The sequence below is a fragment of the Oryctolagus cuniculus genome, chromosome 3 (assembly GCF_964237555.1).
Source record: "Oryctolagus cuniculus chromosome 3, mOryCun1.1, whole genome shotgun sequence".
NCBI classification, from domain to species: Eukaryota; Metazoa; Chordata; class Mammalia; order Lagomorpha; family Leporidae; genus Oryctolagus; species Oryctolagus cuniculus.
This window is the reverse complement of record NC_091434.1, coordinates 53,743,824-53,761,781: the sequence shown is the minus strand read 5'-3', so window position 1 is coordinate 53,761,781 and position 17,958 is coordinate 53,743,824. Positions and strand designations below refer to the sequence as shown.

Sequence of the window (17,958 nt, the reverse complement as noted above, 5' to 3'; positions counted from 1 at the left end):
CCGGCCGCCCACCCAGGTTCTTTGGGGTTGGAACCCTGGCACAGGCGCCTGGGGCTCGGGACAGGCGGCGACAGGACGCACGGAAGTGCGCTCAGCTCTCCCTAGTCCGAGGACAACTCTCCGCCCACACTTCCTCCTCGGGCTGGGCGGCTCAGCCTCCCGGGCCGGCTCCTCCTCCTCCTCCTCCTCCTCCCCCCCTCCGCTGCCTCCTCCCCTTGCCCGCCGCAGCTCCCGGGCCAGAGGTGCAGCGCTCAGCCCCGCAGCCCCCAGCCAGAGTCTCGATTTGGAGCGGTCAAGCGGGAGGGGCGCCGGGGCCGCCTGCGCCGTCGTCGCCGCCCCACGCGCCCTGCACCCCACTCCTCCCGCGGCCGCTGCGAAGCTCAGCCCGCCCGCCTGCCCCGGCGCTGTCGCAGGGTAGCGGGGAAGCAAGCGGCGGGCAAGTTCAGGCGCGCGCAGGCGGCGGGCCGCGGGCACCGTGCGCCCCGGGCTGGGCGCCCCGCGCGCACTTCGGCGATGGCTTCGCTGCCGGGGCGGCTGAGCCTTCGCCCTCGCTGCCTCCTGCCGCTTCTTCCCGGACTCCTGCTACCTCTCTGCGGCGCCTTCAACCTAGACGTGGACAGCCCTACCGAGTACTCTGGCCCCGAGGGAAGTTACTTCGGCTTCGCGGTGGATTTTTTCGTGCCCAGCGCGTCTTCGTAAGTGGCTGCGCTCGGACCGCCCGCCGGCCCCTTCCCCCACCGCGCACCCACCCTGCGTTTTCCCCCGGGGATTGGTCTCGGGGAGATCCGGGCGTCTGCCTGTCTCGCCCTCCTCACCCGCGGGACGGTTTATGTCCTGGATGGATGAAATATTTGGGAGAAGCTGAACTCTCTAAGCGGTCACCACCCAGTTCCCCACCTCTCGTCACCTCTTAAAATTGGTTGGGGGCAGAAGGGCAGCGTCGGAGCGAACCTGCGCTGCAGATTCGGGCAGAGTGGGGATCCACAAAGCCGGGTCCTGCCCGACCCCGCTCCGCGCCTGCCGGTGTCCATTTGGTCTCCAAGCGTCTTTCCCTCCGGGACCAGTGAGCCTTCTCAGTAGCCCTTTCCTGCCTCCCAGGCTCGACGCCCGTCCTCTCCGCTCTCCCCAAACGAGCCCTCCCCCACTCTTGATGCCTTGCACTCTGTGTTTCTTCTCCTTTTCCAGACATTCGGGGAACTAAAATGACCCTGTTGTATTACATTGGTTGTGTCTTATCTCTGGTACTGTCAGACCTTGACGCATTTGAGGTTGAACAGATGAATGTGTCATCTGCTCTTTTTATAGCGAGCCACTATTTAGGTCATTGTTCAGAAAGAACAAGGGTTTTTGCTGAGTTTTCGCTCACTGCCGGTCGTTTGGATATCGCAGAATGTAAAAACTCAGGTACGTTTTCAAATGGCCATCGGTCTGCGTTGCAAAGACCGTAGCGGTTTGCAACAGTTATTGTCATTATTGGATTCAAAGTTGTCTGTGACTTTACTGAGCGCTGACATCATTCTCATCGCCCCACCCCCATACTCGCGTTAGAAATTCTGATTTAATGAGTGCTCCTGGGATGTTTTACGTTTAAGTCTTTTCGAGAGGGAAGCTCGTCTCAGCGTTCTTTCTGAACTCTTAGAACTTTTAGTAACTTTTGTTTCTGAATTTTCTTTATATAATATCCTTTATTGTTCTGGAGTGGGAACAGGATCATTTTGATGGTCAGTACTTGCTTGAGTAGGACCATTTTTCCAATACATACAAGCCTAACTTGAGAGTGGACTGAATATTTTTCTATGACTATTAAAGCGTTCATTAGGATTTGCTCTCAACATTTTTTAGAATGTTGCTGATTGTAATTCATTTGTAACAACCTTTGTAGAAATATATACATTGTATGCGATTAGTGGACACTAGGCTTTTCTTCTTCTTCTTCTTCTTCTTCTTTTTTTTTTTTTTTTTTTTTTTTTGTAGTGAACTCAGCTTTGTGCATTCTACTGAAAACTGCTTCCTGTTCAGGGAAATCTGAAAACAGATTTTTCAAGATAAAAATATTCATTAACTTTAGGGAAGCATTTGCCACCTTCACAGTAGATTTACTAATCATTTTAGTTCTCCTTGTTAACATTTTTTGTTTCCAGATATTTTTAGTTGTGTGCCTTTAGAGTACTGCACATTTTACTTTCACCCAGGTGTGTACTTTTAGATGTAAATTGTACAGAAATTTTAGTCATTTCCAAAATCTTTTCTTTTGTGGAGGTGGTATTTAAATAGGAGAGAGTTGAGGGCTGCTAATTCTGCCACCATCCTCTGAGTTTACTGAAGTTATCTGATAAAATGATAGACATTTAAATGTCTTTACCATGGAAAATGCACTAACATTGAACTATTGGTGATATCTGCCACCACTAATTACAGGGAGTGATGGTAATCCCTGAGTAGTCATTGTGATCACTGGATATACTGTGACCTTGCATGTTTAATGACCTCACCTATGGCCTTCACTGGTAAAACTGAATGAAGATTTGGTTTCCTATAACATTCTGGAATGCTTGTCAGTAACTTTGTTAGTGATAGGTTATACCTAAGGCTCCCTAGTCTAACTTAAACAGTGGAAGCCAATGAAGTTTTTATTGTTTCAAGTATATGAATATATACATATGTAATATGTGTATATATGCATATATATACAAAATATATATGCAAAGGTTTCTACTTACTGAGTTTCTCAGATTAAACAAAAATTATTGTAAAATTGTGCTGAATTTTGTTAAAAGGTACTCTTCAATTTAACAGGCATTGAATCCCAGATCCCCTAAATTAAATATTATCATTTATAATATTACCAGCTGGATTTATGGTTGTTATTGCTGTTATCATAAGCTTTCCAAGGGGAAAAAAGGGAGACAGAGCTTGTATGCACTGGTTCACTCCCCAAGTGGCCACAATGGCTGGAGCTGGGCCAAAATAAAGCCAGGAACCAGGAACATTTTTAGGGGTTCCCATGTAGGGGCAGGGGCCCAAGCACCTGGGTCATCTTCCACTGCTTTCCTAGGTGCATTGGCAGGTAGCTGAATTGCAAGTGGAACAGCTAGGACACAAACCAGTGCCCACAGGGGATGCGGGTGTTGCAGGCAGTGACTTTATCCGCTATGAAATAGCACCGACTTCCAACTGTATAATTTTTTCATTTTTAAAAGATTTATTTGTTTATTTGAAAGGTAGAATTACAGAGAGAGAGGAAGAGATACACAGAGACATATCTGCTGGTTCACTCCCCAAATTGCTGCAATGGGCAGGGCTGAGCCTGGAACTCCCTCTGGGTCTCCCACACGGGTAGCAGGGTCCCAAGTAGTTAAACATCTGCTAGGCAGGGAGCTGGATAACTGACCCTCCTGTCGGGTGCTGGCAGTGGGTTAACCTGCTGCCGACCCCTTTTTCATAATTTGCAAAGTACTTTTACTTATGTCTCAGTTCATTCTATACTACAAACTGGTAGGGAACTAGTGGGGATAGTTAGGTTCATTCATTCTTACAGATGAGGAAATTGAGGTCAGTCATTAGATTGTTAGACACTGAAATTCATACCTCTTCCTTTTTATATGCAAATATTGATTTTTTTTTTTAATGTGAAGGGATGGAATGAGAGGAGGAGAGAGAGAAAGAGAAAGAGAAATCTCCCATCTCCTGGTTCATTTCCCAAATGCCTGAAACAGCAGAGGCTGGGCCAGGCAGACCCAACTACTTGAGCCATCACCTGCTGCCTCTCGGGGCCTGTATTAGCAGGAAGCTGGAATTGGGAACCACAGCTAGGCTTTGAACCCAGGCATTATGACATGATATTCAATACCTCAAGCTACATCTTAACAACTGTGCCAAACACCAGACCCCAAATATTGACATTTCAAGAAGAAAATAATTGGGCAATCTTCCTTATTCTTCAAATACCATATGCTATAGCATACAACTTTCATTTTGTTTGTTTATTTAAAAATAATGCTATAAAGAGGAACAGCGGATTTACATTCTTGCCTTTCCCTCATTAAACATTCAATGAGGGGCTGGTGCTGTGGCTGAGTAGGTTAAGCATCCTATATGGACCCTGGTTCAAGTCCTGACTGCTCCACTTCTAATCCAGCTCCCTGCTAGTGCTCCTGGGAAAGCAATAGAAGGTAGCCCAAGTGCTTGGGCCCCTGCACTCACATGGGAGACCCAAAAGAAGCTCTTTGCTCCTGGCTTCGGATTGATCCAGCTCCAGCCATTGTGGCCATTTGGGGAGTGAACCAGTGGATCAAAGACCTCTCTCTGTCTCTCCCTCTCTCTGTAACTCTGACTCTTGAGTAAATAGATAAATCTTAAAACACACACACACACACACACACACACACCATAAATTGAATCTTATTTACAGTTTGTGTGTGTTCTTGTGACCCTCCCGCCCCCCCTGCCAAGAACATGGTTGGGTGAATTTGCCTTGGAAACAGAAGTCCTTCCATTAGCATAGCAACACCTGGACAACTTTTTAAATCAAACTGCCTCCCTGGTTGCATTGTAGTTCTCAAGTAGAACTCTAACTTGATGTTTCTATAGACTGTGGATCACTTCTCCCTGAGTAGCCCATCTCAACTCATTTTAACAAAGAAAAACTCTTTTGCACCAAGAGATGTCAGATGTACCTTTGTTTCTATTAATAGTACCATCATTTTCTCTGTTGCCCTGGAAATAATTTCATAGTCCTCCCTCTCATTTTCTATTTTTCTTTGTCCTCCTACTGCACTCCTCCAATATTACTCAGAGATTAGTCACCAGGCAGAAAGTCCTAGAAATTCTTCCTTGTTAAAGTTGTCTTATATCCATCTCTGCTTCCCACTTCTTTCACTGCCCTATCTCAGCCCCAAGTGTCACAGGTCCTCTTCCTTGATCCCTCTGTCCATCATTTGGTTTATACTTGAAAACTGAAAACATCTTTGGTATTTTTTTTTTTTTATTTGACAGGTAGAAAGTTATAGACAGTGAGAGAGAGGAGAGAGACAGAAAGAAAGGTCTTCCCTCCGTTGGTTCACTCCCCAAATGGCCGCTATGGCCAGAGCTACAGGAGCCAGGTGCTTCCTCCTGGTCTCCCATTCGGATGCAGGGGCCCAGGTACTTGGGCCATCCTCCACTGGCCTCCTGGGCCACAGCAGAGAGCTGGACTGGAAGAGGAGCAACCAGGACTAGAACCGGCACCCATATGGGATGCTGGTGCCGCAGGCGGAGGATTAACCAAGTGAGCCACAATACTGGCCCCCATCTTTGACATTCCTTAGTTTTGTCTTTTTGAAATATCTTTTTTGGTCCTATAATTCTGCTGCTAAAATTCCCCCAGCAATGCTTCTGTTGCTAGACAGAAAGTCCAAACTGCTTAACCCAGATTTAGGCCCCTTTGGGTCTGTCCCAACCTGCATGTATTTTTAAAATTTTGTGTTCTCTTTCTCCCTTTGTCATTGAAACCACTGGCATAACACTTTACAAAGTGACTCCAGCTTGCTTTCCTGAGCTTTAGTGTGGTGTTGGATATATTGGTTGATTTTTCTCATCATAAATAATATGTATGCGCAGACTATGTTCCTTATTATTTAGAAAGTAGAGTCTATGTTGATTATTCCCAATTAAGACCATAGGCATATTGGGCATTATATATACAGGGAAAACCCATGGGATTCATGGTTACTGTTTCTGTTTTATGTCATATAATTGTTGACAGTATAGCGTTTTTTAAATAGAAAGTAAATCTGAAATTGGAATTATAGCTCTGAAATGAAACTCGGTACCGTTTTATACACATTTCTTCCTCTTCACGTGCATGATAATTTCTCAGAAGTTTCTTCTGGTGGAGACTCATTGGTTCACCCAGAGTCAGCTGAATATATTGAACGTGCTTTATCTTGGAAAGGTCAGTGCTGAAAGCAGCCAAATAACTTTGTTCATTTGGAGGGTTTGAGAAATGTACTTGTCATTGTTTGGCAGCCTGCCCTTCCTTGGTAGTCAAGGTCACATTCCCTGAAGCAACTGCCCTTCAAGTACAATGAGGATAGAAAGGGCATCCAAAGGGCATCCTTTCGGTTGGTTGCTCTGGTCTTCTCTCTCTCACTTCTTCTCCCTATGTCTCTACCTCCTCATTGTTCCCTTTTTCCCTCCTTCCCATCTCTTGTCCTCCCTCTCCCCTCTCCTGTCTCCTTCTCTCTCTGTGTGTCATTCTGTCCCCCTCTCTCATTTCTGCCTCACTCATAACTTTAATCCCTCTTTCTGCATTGTTCTTCTGCCTTTCTCTGTCCCCTACACCTTACCTTTTTAACACTTCTTGACAGGCTATTAAGAGCCTACTCATGGATGGCAACCTTAACTCTGGAGTCTCATTTAATGAAAATGTCTCCATTCATTTAAAAAGAATGGTGAAGATGGGAACCCTAATAACATTAAAAAAGACTTATTTATTTGAAAAACAGAGTTACAGAGGGGGAGGGGAGGGAGATACACACACACACACACACACACACACACACACACCACTCCCCCCATACACAGAGATCGTCCATCTGCTAGTTCACTGCCAAATAGCTGCAATGGCTGGGGCTGGGCCAGGCTGAAGTGGAGCCAGGAGCTTCTTCTAGGTCTCCCACATGGGTGCAGGAACCCAAGCACTTGGGCCGTTCTCTGCTGCTTTCTTAGGTACATTAGCAGGGAGCTGGATTGGAAGTGGAACTTGAACTGGCACCCATATGGGATGCTGGCACTACAAGTGGTGGCTTAATCCACTACACCACAGCACCAACCCCTATGAAAGCAGATTTTAAGTTTTGTAATGCTTACTTTGTTAGGGAATAGTTTATTAGTTGTATTAATTGTTGTTTTCAGTTCTGATACCATCAACTGTTATTTTCTGATGCTTTCGGACTTTCAAAGTTTGTATCTATCCACTATGCACCTTTAGAAAAATTCTTTTCAGAGTAATTACAGTGGGTGTTGCTATTTCCATTCAGTAGAATAGGGAACAGGGATCCAAAGTGAGCCTTTCAATTCATTTATTGTGTTTGTAACTTTTCAATCCAAACTGTTTCTATTAGACAGTGTTGTTTATATTGCAAACATTTTTTTCTGGTCTGTCACTTCTTTTACCCAAATTAAGCTGTAGTAGACATTCTTAGAGGAACTTGAAGTAACCTTTGTTTAATTTTTTACAAACATTTTATTAATAGGCTTTTGTTTTTCATAGCATGTCTTGTTTTTTTATATTTCTTAATTTTTTCACTTAGCATATTTTACCACCCTGGGTCCTTCATGCAAATAGTTCCTTCACTGTGTAACTCCCTCTTAAGACTCACATATGTGTATAGTGATTTTACTTTTTCTATCTGTCCATTTTTCTCTTTTAAAAACTTAAATATCATAAAAGTAACTTAAATATCTTGGTGCCATTTTGGCCAGATAACTTTGTTCCTCTGTTTTTTTTTCTCCACTAACCGAGCATTGAGCTGTTGACACTGCTCACACATTCCTTTTATATTATTCTGCCATTTCTGTGGCATTTCAGCAATGCACAAGACTGTACTTGAAGGTATGCCTCGCAGAACTTGATGAACATCCGTGTTAGTAATCTAATTACTGTCATTTCATGTGTATAATGTGCAAATGTTCTGATGAAAAGCAGCAGCCTGGTTTCTGTCTTACCCAAGGAGCTCTGTTGTTTTCGTTCAGAGAACTCATCTATTGCACTCTTTTCTGCATGAGTTAAAGGCTATCCCTCATGACTGCCCAGCCTTCTCTGTCTTACAGAGCCAGGTAATGGAATTGTGTGAAATCTGAAACACAAGGGAATTGTTGTAAGGTTGATTTCAATAGAGAGTGTTTAATAGAGGATGGTGTTTAAATTCTAGAGGGGTTGAGTATAGTGAAAATGATTTATTTATATGTTGGTGGTTTAAGATTGAGACCTATAGTTAGTAAATTTACTTGCTCTTCTACTATCAACTCAGAAACTTGCCTTGAATTCTTATTTGTGGCAGGCACAAAAATGCATTAGGATACCCTAAATTCTAAGAAGCAATTTATCATAAGATGGGAAGAACAGTTTTGATGATAAATTATAAAGTGTTCTGTAATGTATTATATTATGACAGTCCAGATTTGAGTTTGGCTTGCAGGTGCTTAGGCAAGTTCTGATAACTCTCCTACCCTGAGCTCGTGGAACTAAAATCACTTACACACCTATGCTTTATTACCTGTCTTGGGAGCATTTAGAGAATGAATGACTCAGGACTTTACACTGTCAAGATCTTGAAAAAGATGCTAACTTAAAATGTTGTTTTTCTCCAACATGCACTCAAAAATTATTTAACTCAGTTGAAGAGGATCAGTTTGTGATTTTTGTAGTCACATTTTTGACCTATTGGAAAGAAAAACCATTATATTTGTTTACATATATAAATGTAGATGTTATAATGTATCTGCTTGTATATAGTAATTAAGCCATGTTGAAACCAGCTCTCTTTAGAAAATATGGAAGGAGTTGTGCTGACAAGGAGCTGCTCTCTTAATTGTGGGTAACAGGGGTTCTTTTACTCAGTCATATTTTTTCTCCTTGGGAAAGCTTTTTGATGAACGAAAGTTGATTTATTTTCCAAAATCTTGCTACAATGGGTGAGAGTCAGCATTGGTGTTTTACTGATGCCAAATATGACTGCATAAACCTTTATTAAACAGGGCGTGGTTTGATTCAGAGTAGCATTTTTATTTTCAATTTGTGGGTTTGAGGATAAGTTTCTAAAGCAGAACCTGGAATCCACACACAGCCAGGTCTCATCTAGACTAGATGAGATTTGACAGCTCCTAGCCAGAATAAATGAAATTGTAATTGACTTAAAAAGTTAAAATGATTGCACTTTAAGAAAAAAGGAAAATGTTTCCTTTGCCAGAAGAATGTACGAGACTTAGTATTCAAAGAAATAGATTGATAAGGATGGTGGCATTTATTTAGTACTGTGTCGACTTCTGCCCTGTTTTTTTCTTCCTACATTTCAGTTTGCTTCTAGTGAGGAAAGACTGACAGTCCCCTATATCATCTTTCTCCTCCTGACTCCCAAATGTTATTGCCCCGCAGAGCTCACTCCTTGGTGTCTTCTTGCTAGACTTGACCTGGTTGAGCTCGTCCTGACTGTGTGAACACATTGTCTCCTCGGCTGATCTCTCCTCAGAGCCTCACACTACCAAGCACGTGTCACACAGACACCTCCAGCTCACACCGAGAACCGAATTCATGTTTTCCTGTCCGTAGGTAATCTGTCTCTGCTTCCTTCTCTCCAGGCTTTCCTCATATCCGTACAGTCAAGAGGGAAACCTGGCTGGCCTTCTTTAATCTTCCCTTTATCCCCGTCCAAGCCACCATCCCTGTCTCTTTCCCAGATCTGCTCACTCATCTCTGTCTCTGCCCTCCCTTCCTGCTGCAGGTCACTCTCATCTCTTCCTGGATGCGTTGCAAGTCTCTTGCTTTCTGTGTTACTATTATTATTATTATTTTGGCCATCCTCTTTCTTAATGCTTTCCCCACAGGGCATGGCACTTACTTTCCTTTAAATGGAAAAAGTTTTACCATGGCTCGCAAGCTCTTCTCTACCTTGCTTTTGCTGGGCTCCCAGATGTGATCTTGTGCCCCTGCCAGCTTGCTGTCTTTTTTTTTTTTTTTTTTAATATTTATTTATTTATTTACTTGAGAGGCAGAGTTACACACAGAGAAAGTCTTCCAGCTGCTGGTCCACTCCCCAAATGGTTGCAAGGGCTAGAGCTGGGCTGATCTGAAGCCAGGAGCTTCTTCAAGGTCTCCCACGTAGATGCAGGGGCCCAAGGACTTGGGCCATCTTTCACTGCTTTCTCAGGCCATTAGCAGAGAGCTGGATTGGAAGAGGAGCCGCCAGGACTCCACTGTAGGCTGAGGCTGAATTTACTGTTGCAAAGCGCTAGCCCTTAGCTTGCTGTCTTGCTTCAGCAACGATGAATTCTTTCCTGCCTGAGGTCTTTCTACCTCCTGCTTGGAGTGCTGCTTCCACCTCTTTATCTCATTCCCTCATCTCACCTTCCACCACCAGTACACAAAAAGTCCTAAGAGCTGTCCTAGTTCTGTTCCTCAGAGAAAATTGCCCTGACTACATTATCTAAAAAGATCTCTGCTCCCCATTCTTTAAAAACCCTTTCCTTAGAGAAACCTTGCTTTATCTACAAGAAGTCTCACCTCTCAATTCATTAGAGAAATTTTTGCTTAATCTGAAGAGGGCCTCCCCTCCCTATTCCCAAATAATCTCTCTCAGCCACTTGTTTGCTTCCTTCACAGCATTTGTAACTGAGTAATTTGTTTCTTTTTTGGCAACTTTCTTGCATCCAAAGGAATGTAAATGCTACTGAGAAAAGGAACCAAGGTGGTTTTATCTGTCTTCGTGTCTCTAGTGCCTGTGCTATGCTTTATGTAGAGGAAATAGTCAATCCATGTTTCAGGCTGCCGCCTGCAGTGCGGGCATTCCATATGGCGATGGTTTGAGACCCGGCTGCTCTACTTCCAATCCAGCTCTCTGCTATGGCCTGGGAAAGCAGAAGATGGCCCAAGTGCTTGTACCCCTTCACCCAGGTGGGAGACCTGGAAGAAGCTCCTGGCTCTGGATCCGCCCAACTCCGGCCATTGCAGCGTTTTGGGGAGTGAACCAGTGCATGGAAGACCTCTCTCTCTCTCTGCCTCTCTGTAATTCTGCCTTTCAAATAAATAAGTAAATCTTTTTTTTTTTTTTTTTAAAGATTTATTTGTCTACTTGAAAGAGTTACACAGAGAGAGAAGGAGAGGCAGAGAAAGAGAGAGGTCTTCCATCCACTGGTTCACTCCCCAGATGGCCACAATGGCCAGAGCTGTGCTGATCTAAAGTCAGGAGCCAGGAGCTTCTTCCAAGTCTCCCACACGGGTGCAGGGAGGAAGCACTTGGGCCATTCTCCACTGCTTTCCCAGGCCATAGCAGAGAGCTGGATTGGAAGTGGAGCAGCCGGAACTCGAACTAGTACCCAAATGGGATGCCAGCACTTCAGGCGGCAGCTTTACCTGCTACGCCACAGCGTCGGCCCCAATAAGTAAATCTTAAAAAAAAAGGAAAAGTCTCATTTTGAATAAATAGAAAGCAACTAGAGGAAAGGTCTCTTTGTACTTAAAAATTTGGACTCCTAATGATCTTGCCGTCTGTTTATTTTACCCTGATAAGAAATTGAGTAGTGGTTCTAATCTTTGACCAAGAATTGATTAGTTAGTCTTGTGAAGAGAGATTTATTAATCACTATTAAATGTAAATGGTAATATTTAGAATTATCATACTTTGCAATAATTTATTGAGAATTCTTTGTTCATTTTTTTATAAGAATCCAGGTTATAGAAAACACTAAGCAGATCACACTCCCACACAAAAGACAAAACCAAACTTCCCTGAATCTAGCCGGCATGTGTGTGTGTGTATAATATGGATATAATATATATACACATTTTAGTATATATTTTATATGTATTTAATATGTATTTTAATTTCATTTTATTTGAAAGCAGAGCAATAGAGAGAGATAGACACTGGTTCATTCCCAAATGTCTGTAATAGTTAGAGTTGGGCTAGGTAGGCTAAAGCCAGGAGCCCAGAACTCAAAACCAGGAACCTGGACCTCAATTCAGGTCTGTAATGTGGGTGGTAGAGACCCAGGTATTTGAGCCATCATCTACTGCTTTACTGTGGTGCACGTTAACAAGAAGCTGGATCAGAAGAAGAGGAGCTGGCACTCAAACCAGGCACTTCAGGCTGAGATGTGGGTATCCCAAGTGGCAGCTTCGCTGCTGTGCCAAGTTCCCACCCCCAGCATACATTTTAAAAACAGCTTATTGAGATCTATGACATATAATACACTGTTTGTTTTTGTACATAAGTTTAAAACGTATATATAGCTTGACCAGTATAAATTTTTAAATGAATAAAACCCTACAGTTGGTTTGTAATGTTACAGGATGAATAATAATTATAACAAATAGTGGATGTGTGTAAGAAAGTTTCAACTATATAAGGAAATTATATCCTTAGGGAATAGTTTTAAAAAATTGTTCATCACATTAAGAAAATGATTGTTCCTTATAAATCATGTTATTACTTATGCCTTACGTCATTTAAAATTTTGTTAATGGGTTGGTGTTGTAGTGTAGCGGGTAAAACTGCCACCAGTGATGCTGGCATCCCATATGGGCACCGATTCGAGTACCAGCTGCTCCACTTCCAATCCAACTCCTCATTTATGAGTCTGGGAAAGCAGCAGAAGATGGCCAGGTCTCTGGGCCCCTGCACCCACATGGGAGACCTGCATGAAACTCCTGGGTCCTGGCTTCAGCCTTTCCCAGCCATGGCTGTTGTGATCATTTGGAGAGTGAATCAGCAGGTGGAGGATCTCTCTGTCTTCCCATAAGTCTGCTTTTCAAATAAATAAATTTTTTTTAAAAAAAACCCTATTTCTTCTTTTGTATTTTAGGAGGATGTTTCTTCTGGTGGGAGCTCCCAAAGCAAACACTACTCAGCCTGGGATTGTAGAAGGAGGGCAAGTCCTCAAATGTGACTGGTCTTCCAACCGCCGGTGCCAGCCGATTGAATTTGATGCAACAGGTAAATACTGCTGCAGTGGTTATTTCATTCATATCATTTGATATTTTTAAGCAATTGATTTGGTTTAAATGTAACAGTTTAATAAAGTGATGAATATAAGCACCTGAGATCCACTGATAAAGTTATTTAAAGACAAATGGCTTATTTTATGATTTTTTTCTACAATTTTGTGGCATATGAAAGCATTAAAAATACATTGTGTTCCATTAGGTGTCTTCCAATTTAAACTGATAGCGTTAAGCTGTAGAGATTTGGAGAGATTCGGTTAAGGTGTTTTTGCATGTCTTCTGAGATGAGGAGTTCATGGGCACAGCCACAGTGAAGCATGAATGCTATGGATCAGGTTTCTCATCATGAGTATATTCAAGTCTTGGGTCGTGCTACAAAAACCAGTTGAGGAATTTTTTGTATTTAAGCAGATTTTGGTAACTTAAAAAACAAACAAACAAACACCTTTGGGGCAGACTTTGACATAGTGATTAGCACACACCCATGCCCCCTCAAGGTAGCTGGTATAACTTCCGGTCCTGGCTCCTGACTCCAACTTTCTGCTAATGAAGACACTGGCAGGCAGTGGTGATGGCTTGAGTAATTGGGTCCTGAACTTTTGTGGGAGACTTGACTTGTGTTCCTGGCTTGCGTCTTTGGCCCTGGCTGAGCCCCAGCCTCTGTGAGCATTTGGGGAGTAAACCAAAGGATGGTTTACTCGCTCGTTCTCTCTGTCAAAAATAAATAAATAAACAAGCAAATAAATAGATAAATGAATATTTTAAAAACCTCTTTGCTAAACCAATGGATGGGAGCGCTTTCTTTTTCTCTCACTTTATAAATAAATAAATAAATAACCAACCAACCAATCACTCTTAGCCAAAATTTATTGGGCAAAATAGGTGTTATGGTTCTGGTAAAAGGAGAACTTTATCTCAAGTTTCAATGTCAGTCATGATTGCAGCAGTAAGGAGTGAAGTAGCAGATGGAAGATGAGAAATGACAAGAAATGATTTAAGGCTATGATAATGTCAGAAATGAAATGTGCAAAATCCTTTCTAAATTTTTATTAGTACTTTATAAATTTATTATTATTTATGAGGCAGAGAAACAAAGGGCCTCTGTCTGCTGGTTCACTCCCCTAAAGACTGCAGTGGGCTGGGGCTGGGCAGAGGGCAGACCCAGGAGCCAGAAATGCACTTGAGGTCTCCAGTGAGGGTGATAGGAGCCCAGTTAGTTGAGCCATCTCCATAGTGCCTCAGGATCTGCATTCGTGAGAAGCCAGAGCTGGGACTTGGAACTCTGATGTGGCATGAAGTTATCTTAACTGCAAGGCTAAATGCCCCCTCCTATATTAGCATATTTATGTACATATATATTATAAATGTTTAGAGAATCCTCAAAGAAATTGTGTGACATTTCTTCTAGTACAACATGTCACAGAATTTTTAATGATTTGCTGATGTTTATAGAATGCTTCAAGACAAGCCTGAACAAAATCAGTCCTTTTTTTTTGTTTCCTATATTTTCATTTCCTGGTAGTTCTAAAATACATTGATTCTGGAAATTAAAATATCAGTAAAACAGGAATCATATGTGGACTGTTCCATTTGATATGGTGATTATTGCCAAAATGATCATCTGTCATTAAGCCTGCTCTTAACAGGAACCTGTCACATGTTTTTGTTTTTTCCATCTGAAACCATATTAACTCTTGTTGTCTTTTTTCCATATGTGACTAATACTTGGAAAACCCCAAAAGTTTATAAATAGGCTTAATTTTTACCACAAATGAAGAATACCTGTGATTCAAAATATTATGGGTCACATTATTTGTCTTCTAAGAAAATGTGAATATTAGTAAAATAACTGTATGATAGGTTGAACTGTTCAAATATGTTTCTCTACTGGACACCGTAGATTTTTATATATTGCAAGGTAGTTTATTGCTGATCCTTTTTCCTGGAACTGCTTTAGGTAATTTTTTATTTATTGAAAAATAATATATATACCTTGTTTAAAAAAAAAAGTCAGATAATCCAAAAGGATATATAGTAAAAAAATAGAACTCTCTCATCAGCTACCAGGAGGCAATCATGCTTGACTGTTTCTTTTATCCCAGAATTTTTTTTTTTTTTTTTTTTTTGACAGGCAGAGTGGACAGTGAGAGAGAGACAGAGAGAAAGGTCTTCTTTTTTTTTTTTTTTTGACAGGCAGAGTGGCCAGTGAGAGAGAGAGAGACAGAGAGAGAAAGGTCTTCCTTTGCCGTTGGTTCACCCTCCAATGGCCGCCGCTGCAGCCGGCGCACCGCGCTGATCCTGGCAGGAGCCAGGAGCCAGGTGCTTTTCCTGGTCTCCCATGGGGTGCAGGGCCCAAGCACCTGGGCCATCCTCCACTGCACTCCCTGGCCACAGCAGAGAGCTGGCCTGGAAGAGGGGCAACCGGGACAGAATCCGGCGCCCCAACCGGGACTAGAACCCGGTGTGCCGGCGCCGCAAGGTGGAGGATTAGCCTATTGAGCCACGGCGCCGGCTTTATCCCAGAATTTTATTTCAATACATGTATGCATACTTTAAAAAAAAAGGCAACACCAAAATAGAAATATACTGTTAGGCAGTACCCACTTTCTAGCAATATGAATCTTACAGATCTTTCCATAATAATATATTTGTGTTTACTTCATTTTTGTTGTTGGTCACTGTGGTTATATCCTATTAATTTGCAGTCCTTTTGTTAATAGTAAGACTGGGCATCTTTGCATTTGTGTGTAAGCTGCACAGATTCCTTTTCCTATGAGACATTTTCAGTATATTTGTGTATGTTTTCTACTGATTTGTGAATTTTAAAAAATGAATCTCAATTTTGGACACTCCATCATTTCAAAGCATAAACTAGAATATGGAATCATGTTTGCCATCAAATCTGTCACCAAATTCGAATCTAAATGGTCTTTGTCATTCTACTAACATCATGGCCCAAATAATCATTGTCTCCCACCTGTACCATTGCCCTAGACTCTGAATTAGGGTGCTGCCAGGGTCCAGATGGCACACTTAGATTGGAATAGTTAGGAGCTTGACTATTGCAGAGGGCTGAGTAGGATATCAGGTGATTGGTTAGTCATACATCGGCACTAGTTAAAATTTGGCCTCCAGGGCTGCAGGGAACAGTTTCCAAATCCAACAACAGAGCCCTCTATGGAGAGTTGCATGATGGGAGCTATGGCTTTCATCAGAGGGCAGTAGCCTTACACAACATGACAAGAGGGGAGGAGCAGAGGATTAAATCCTGATCTTGTTTTTCTTCCTCCTTTTGATTCTCTGGATTTCTTTGCTGTGTCTCATAAACAGTAGCTACTTTCCTACCTCATCCTTACCTAGGATGTTTTATCATGTCAGACATTCTATCTTCAGATGTCTCCTGGGTATGCCTGTCACCACCATCTTTGAGAATCGCTCCAATACCTTCTCAGTAATGCCCTGACCATCTTGATTAAATTGCAACTCCCCCTCCCCACCTTGTAATGTTTGCTTTATTTTTCTCTGTAGTACACATATTTCACACTACTGTATACAGAACCAGGAACACCATCTCCACATGGGTGGCAGGAACCTCAGTCTTCAGGCCAGCATCAACTGCCTCCCAGGCACAGTAGCTTGAAGGTGGACCAGAAGTGTGGAGACACTGGGACTTGAACCAGGCACTCTGATATGGGATGTAGGCATCCCAAGTAGCTGCTTAAGCTGCTGTTCTGTAACACCTGCCCCAAGTTGTTTGTTTTTAGTGAATGCCTGTCTCTCTCAGTTAGGGCATAAGTTCCATTGGGACAATTTTTTATAAAAGATATATTTTTATTTATTTGAAAACAAAGTGACACAGGGGGAGAGACACAGAGAGAAAAAGATCGACCATCTGCTGGTTCACTCCCTAAATGGCCACAACAGCTGGTGCTGGGCCAGACTGAAGCCAGGAGCTCGGAACTCCATCTGGGTCTCCCCTGTGGACAGAGGCGAGGTACCTAGGCCATCTTCTGGTGCTTTCCCAGGTGCATTTGCAGGGAGCTGTATCAGAAGCAGAGCAGCTGGGACTTGAACTAGTGTTCCACTATGGGATGCTGGTGTCCCACACAGCAGCTTAACCCACTGCACCACAAACCAGCCCAGGTTAGTATTTTGTTTTGTTTCGTTTTTTAAAGATTTATTTACTTATTTTGAAAGGCAGGGTTATATATATAGAAAGAGACAGAGAGAATCTTCCATTTGCTGGTTTACTCTCCAGATGGCCACAATGGCTGAGGCTGAGCCAGGCTAAAGCTAGGAGCCAGTGGCTTCATCTTGATCTCCCACATGGGTACAAGGGCCCAGGCACTTGGACCATCTTTTGGCTGCTTTCTCAGGTGCATTAGCAGGGAGCTGGATTAGCAGTGGAGCAGCCAGGACTTGAATCCATATGGAATACCACTGCAGGCAGAGGCTTAACCTTCTATGCCACAGTCCTGGCCTCATCTTTTTTTTTATTTTTTATTATTTATTTATTTGTGTGTGTGTGTGTGTGCATTATATTTTGTATCCAAAGGATGTTTGCTTGAGTTCGACAGGACAGTATAGATCTCAATAATATAGTCAAGAGAATACATCTTTAGAGGCAGCACTACTAGACTGTATTGACTTTTGTGGAGAAAATGCCTATAATTTACATTTTGCTTCTGAACTTTCCTTAGAGCTCTGTCCCAAGGAATTCTTTCCACTTCCTTGTTCAAACACATAAGCATCTCTGCACCACCAATGTCTTGCTATCTTTTCCAGCACCTCAGGGGAGATAGAGGTGGGTGGTTGGTTATCTGTGGTTTCTGGTTTTTGCTCCAGGCTCAGACTGCTCGTGCCATTCAGCAGCTGTTTATTTTGCACAGGTTGCTACCCTTATCTTTGTGGTGATGGTCCTCATCTAACCTTCACAGACGTGGCTTAAGCAGATTTTAAAGGTCGAAAGGACTTTGACCTCATATTTTAAAAATTATTCATTTTCATTTTTATTTGAAATGCAGAGAAACAGAGAGGTAGAGACAGACACAAAGAGAAAGTTCTTTAGTTTTTTAAAGATTTATTTGTTTGGAAGAGTTACAGAGAGGAGAGACAGAGAAATTGATCTTCCATCTGCAGGTTTGCTCCCCAGATGCCCACAATGATCAGGGCTGAATCAGGCTGAAGCTAGAAGCCAGGAGCTTCATGGGGGTTTCCTGTGTGGGTGTCGGGGCCCAAGTACTTGGGCCATCTTCTGC

General features: G+C 42.7%; 1 protein-coding gene across 2 annotated transcripts in view; it reads left to right on the top strand.

Moving 5' to 3' along the window:
- Positions 1-211: 211 nt before the first annotated feature.
- Positions 212-17,958, top strand: part of ITGAV (integrin subunit alpha V) — a 103,716-nt gene continuing 85,969 nt past the window's right edge. Inside the window, exons 1-2 of one of the 2 annotated variants that reach the window (XM_002712329.4) lie at positions 212-695; positions 12,562-12,692. In XM_002712329.4, coding sequence (XP_002712375.1) covers positions 514-695; positions 12,562-12,692 — 313 coding nt within the window. In that variant the 5' untranslated portion in view covers positions 212-513. The remainder of the gene's footprint in view (positions 696-12,561; positions 12,693-17,958) is intronic. The other variant, XM_070070495.1, reaches the window with a different exon arrangement.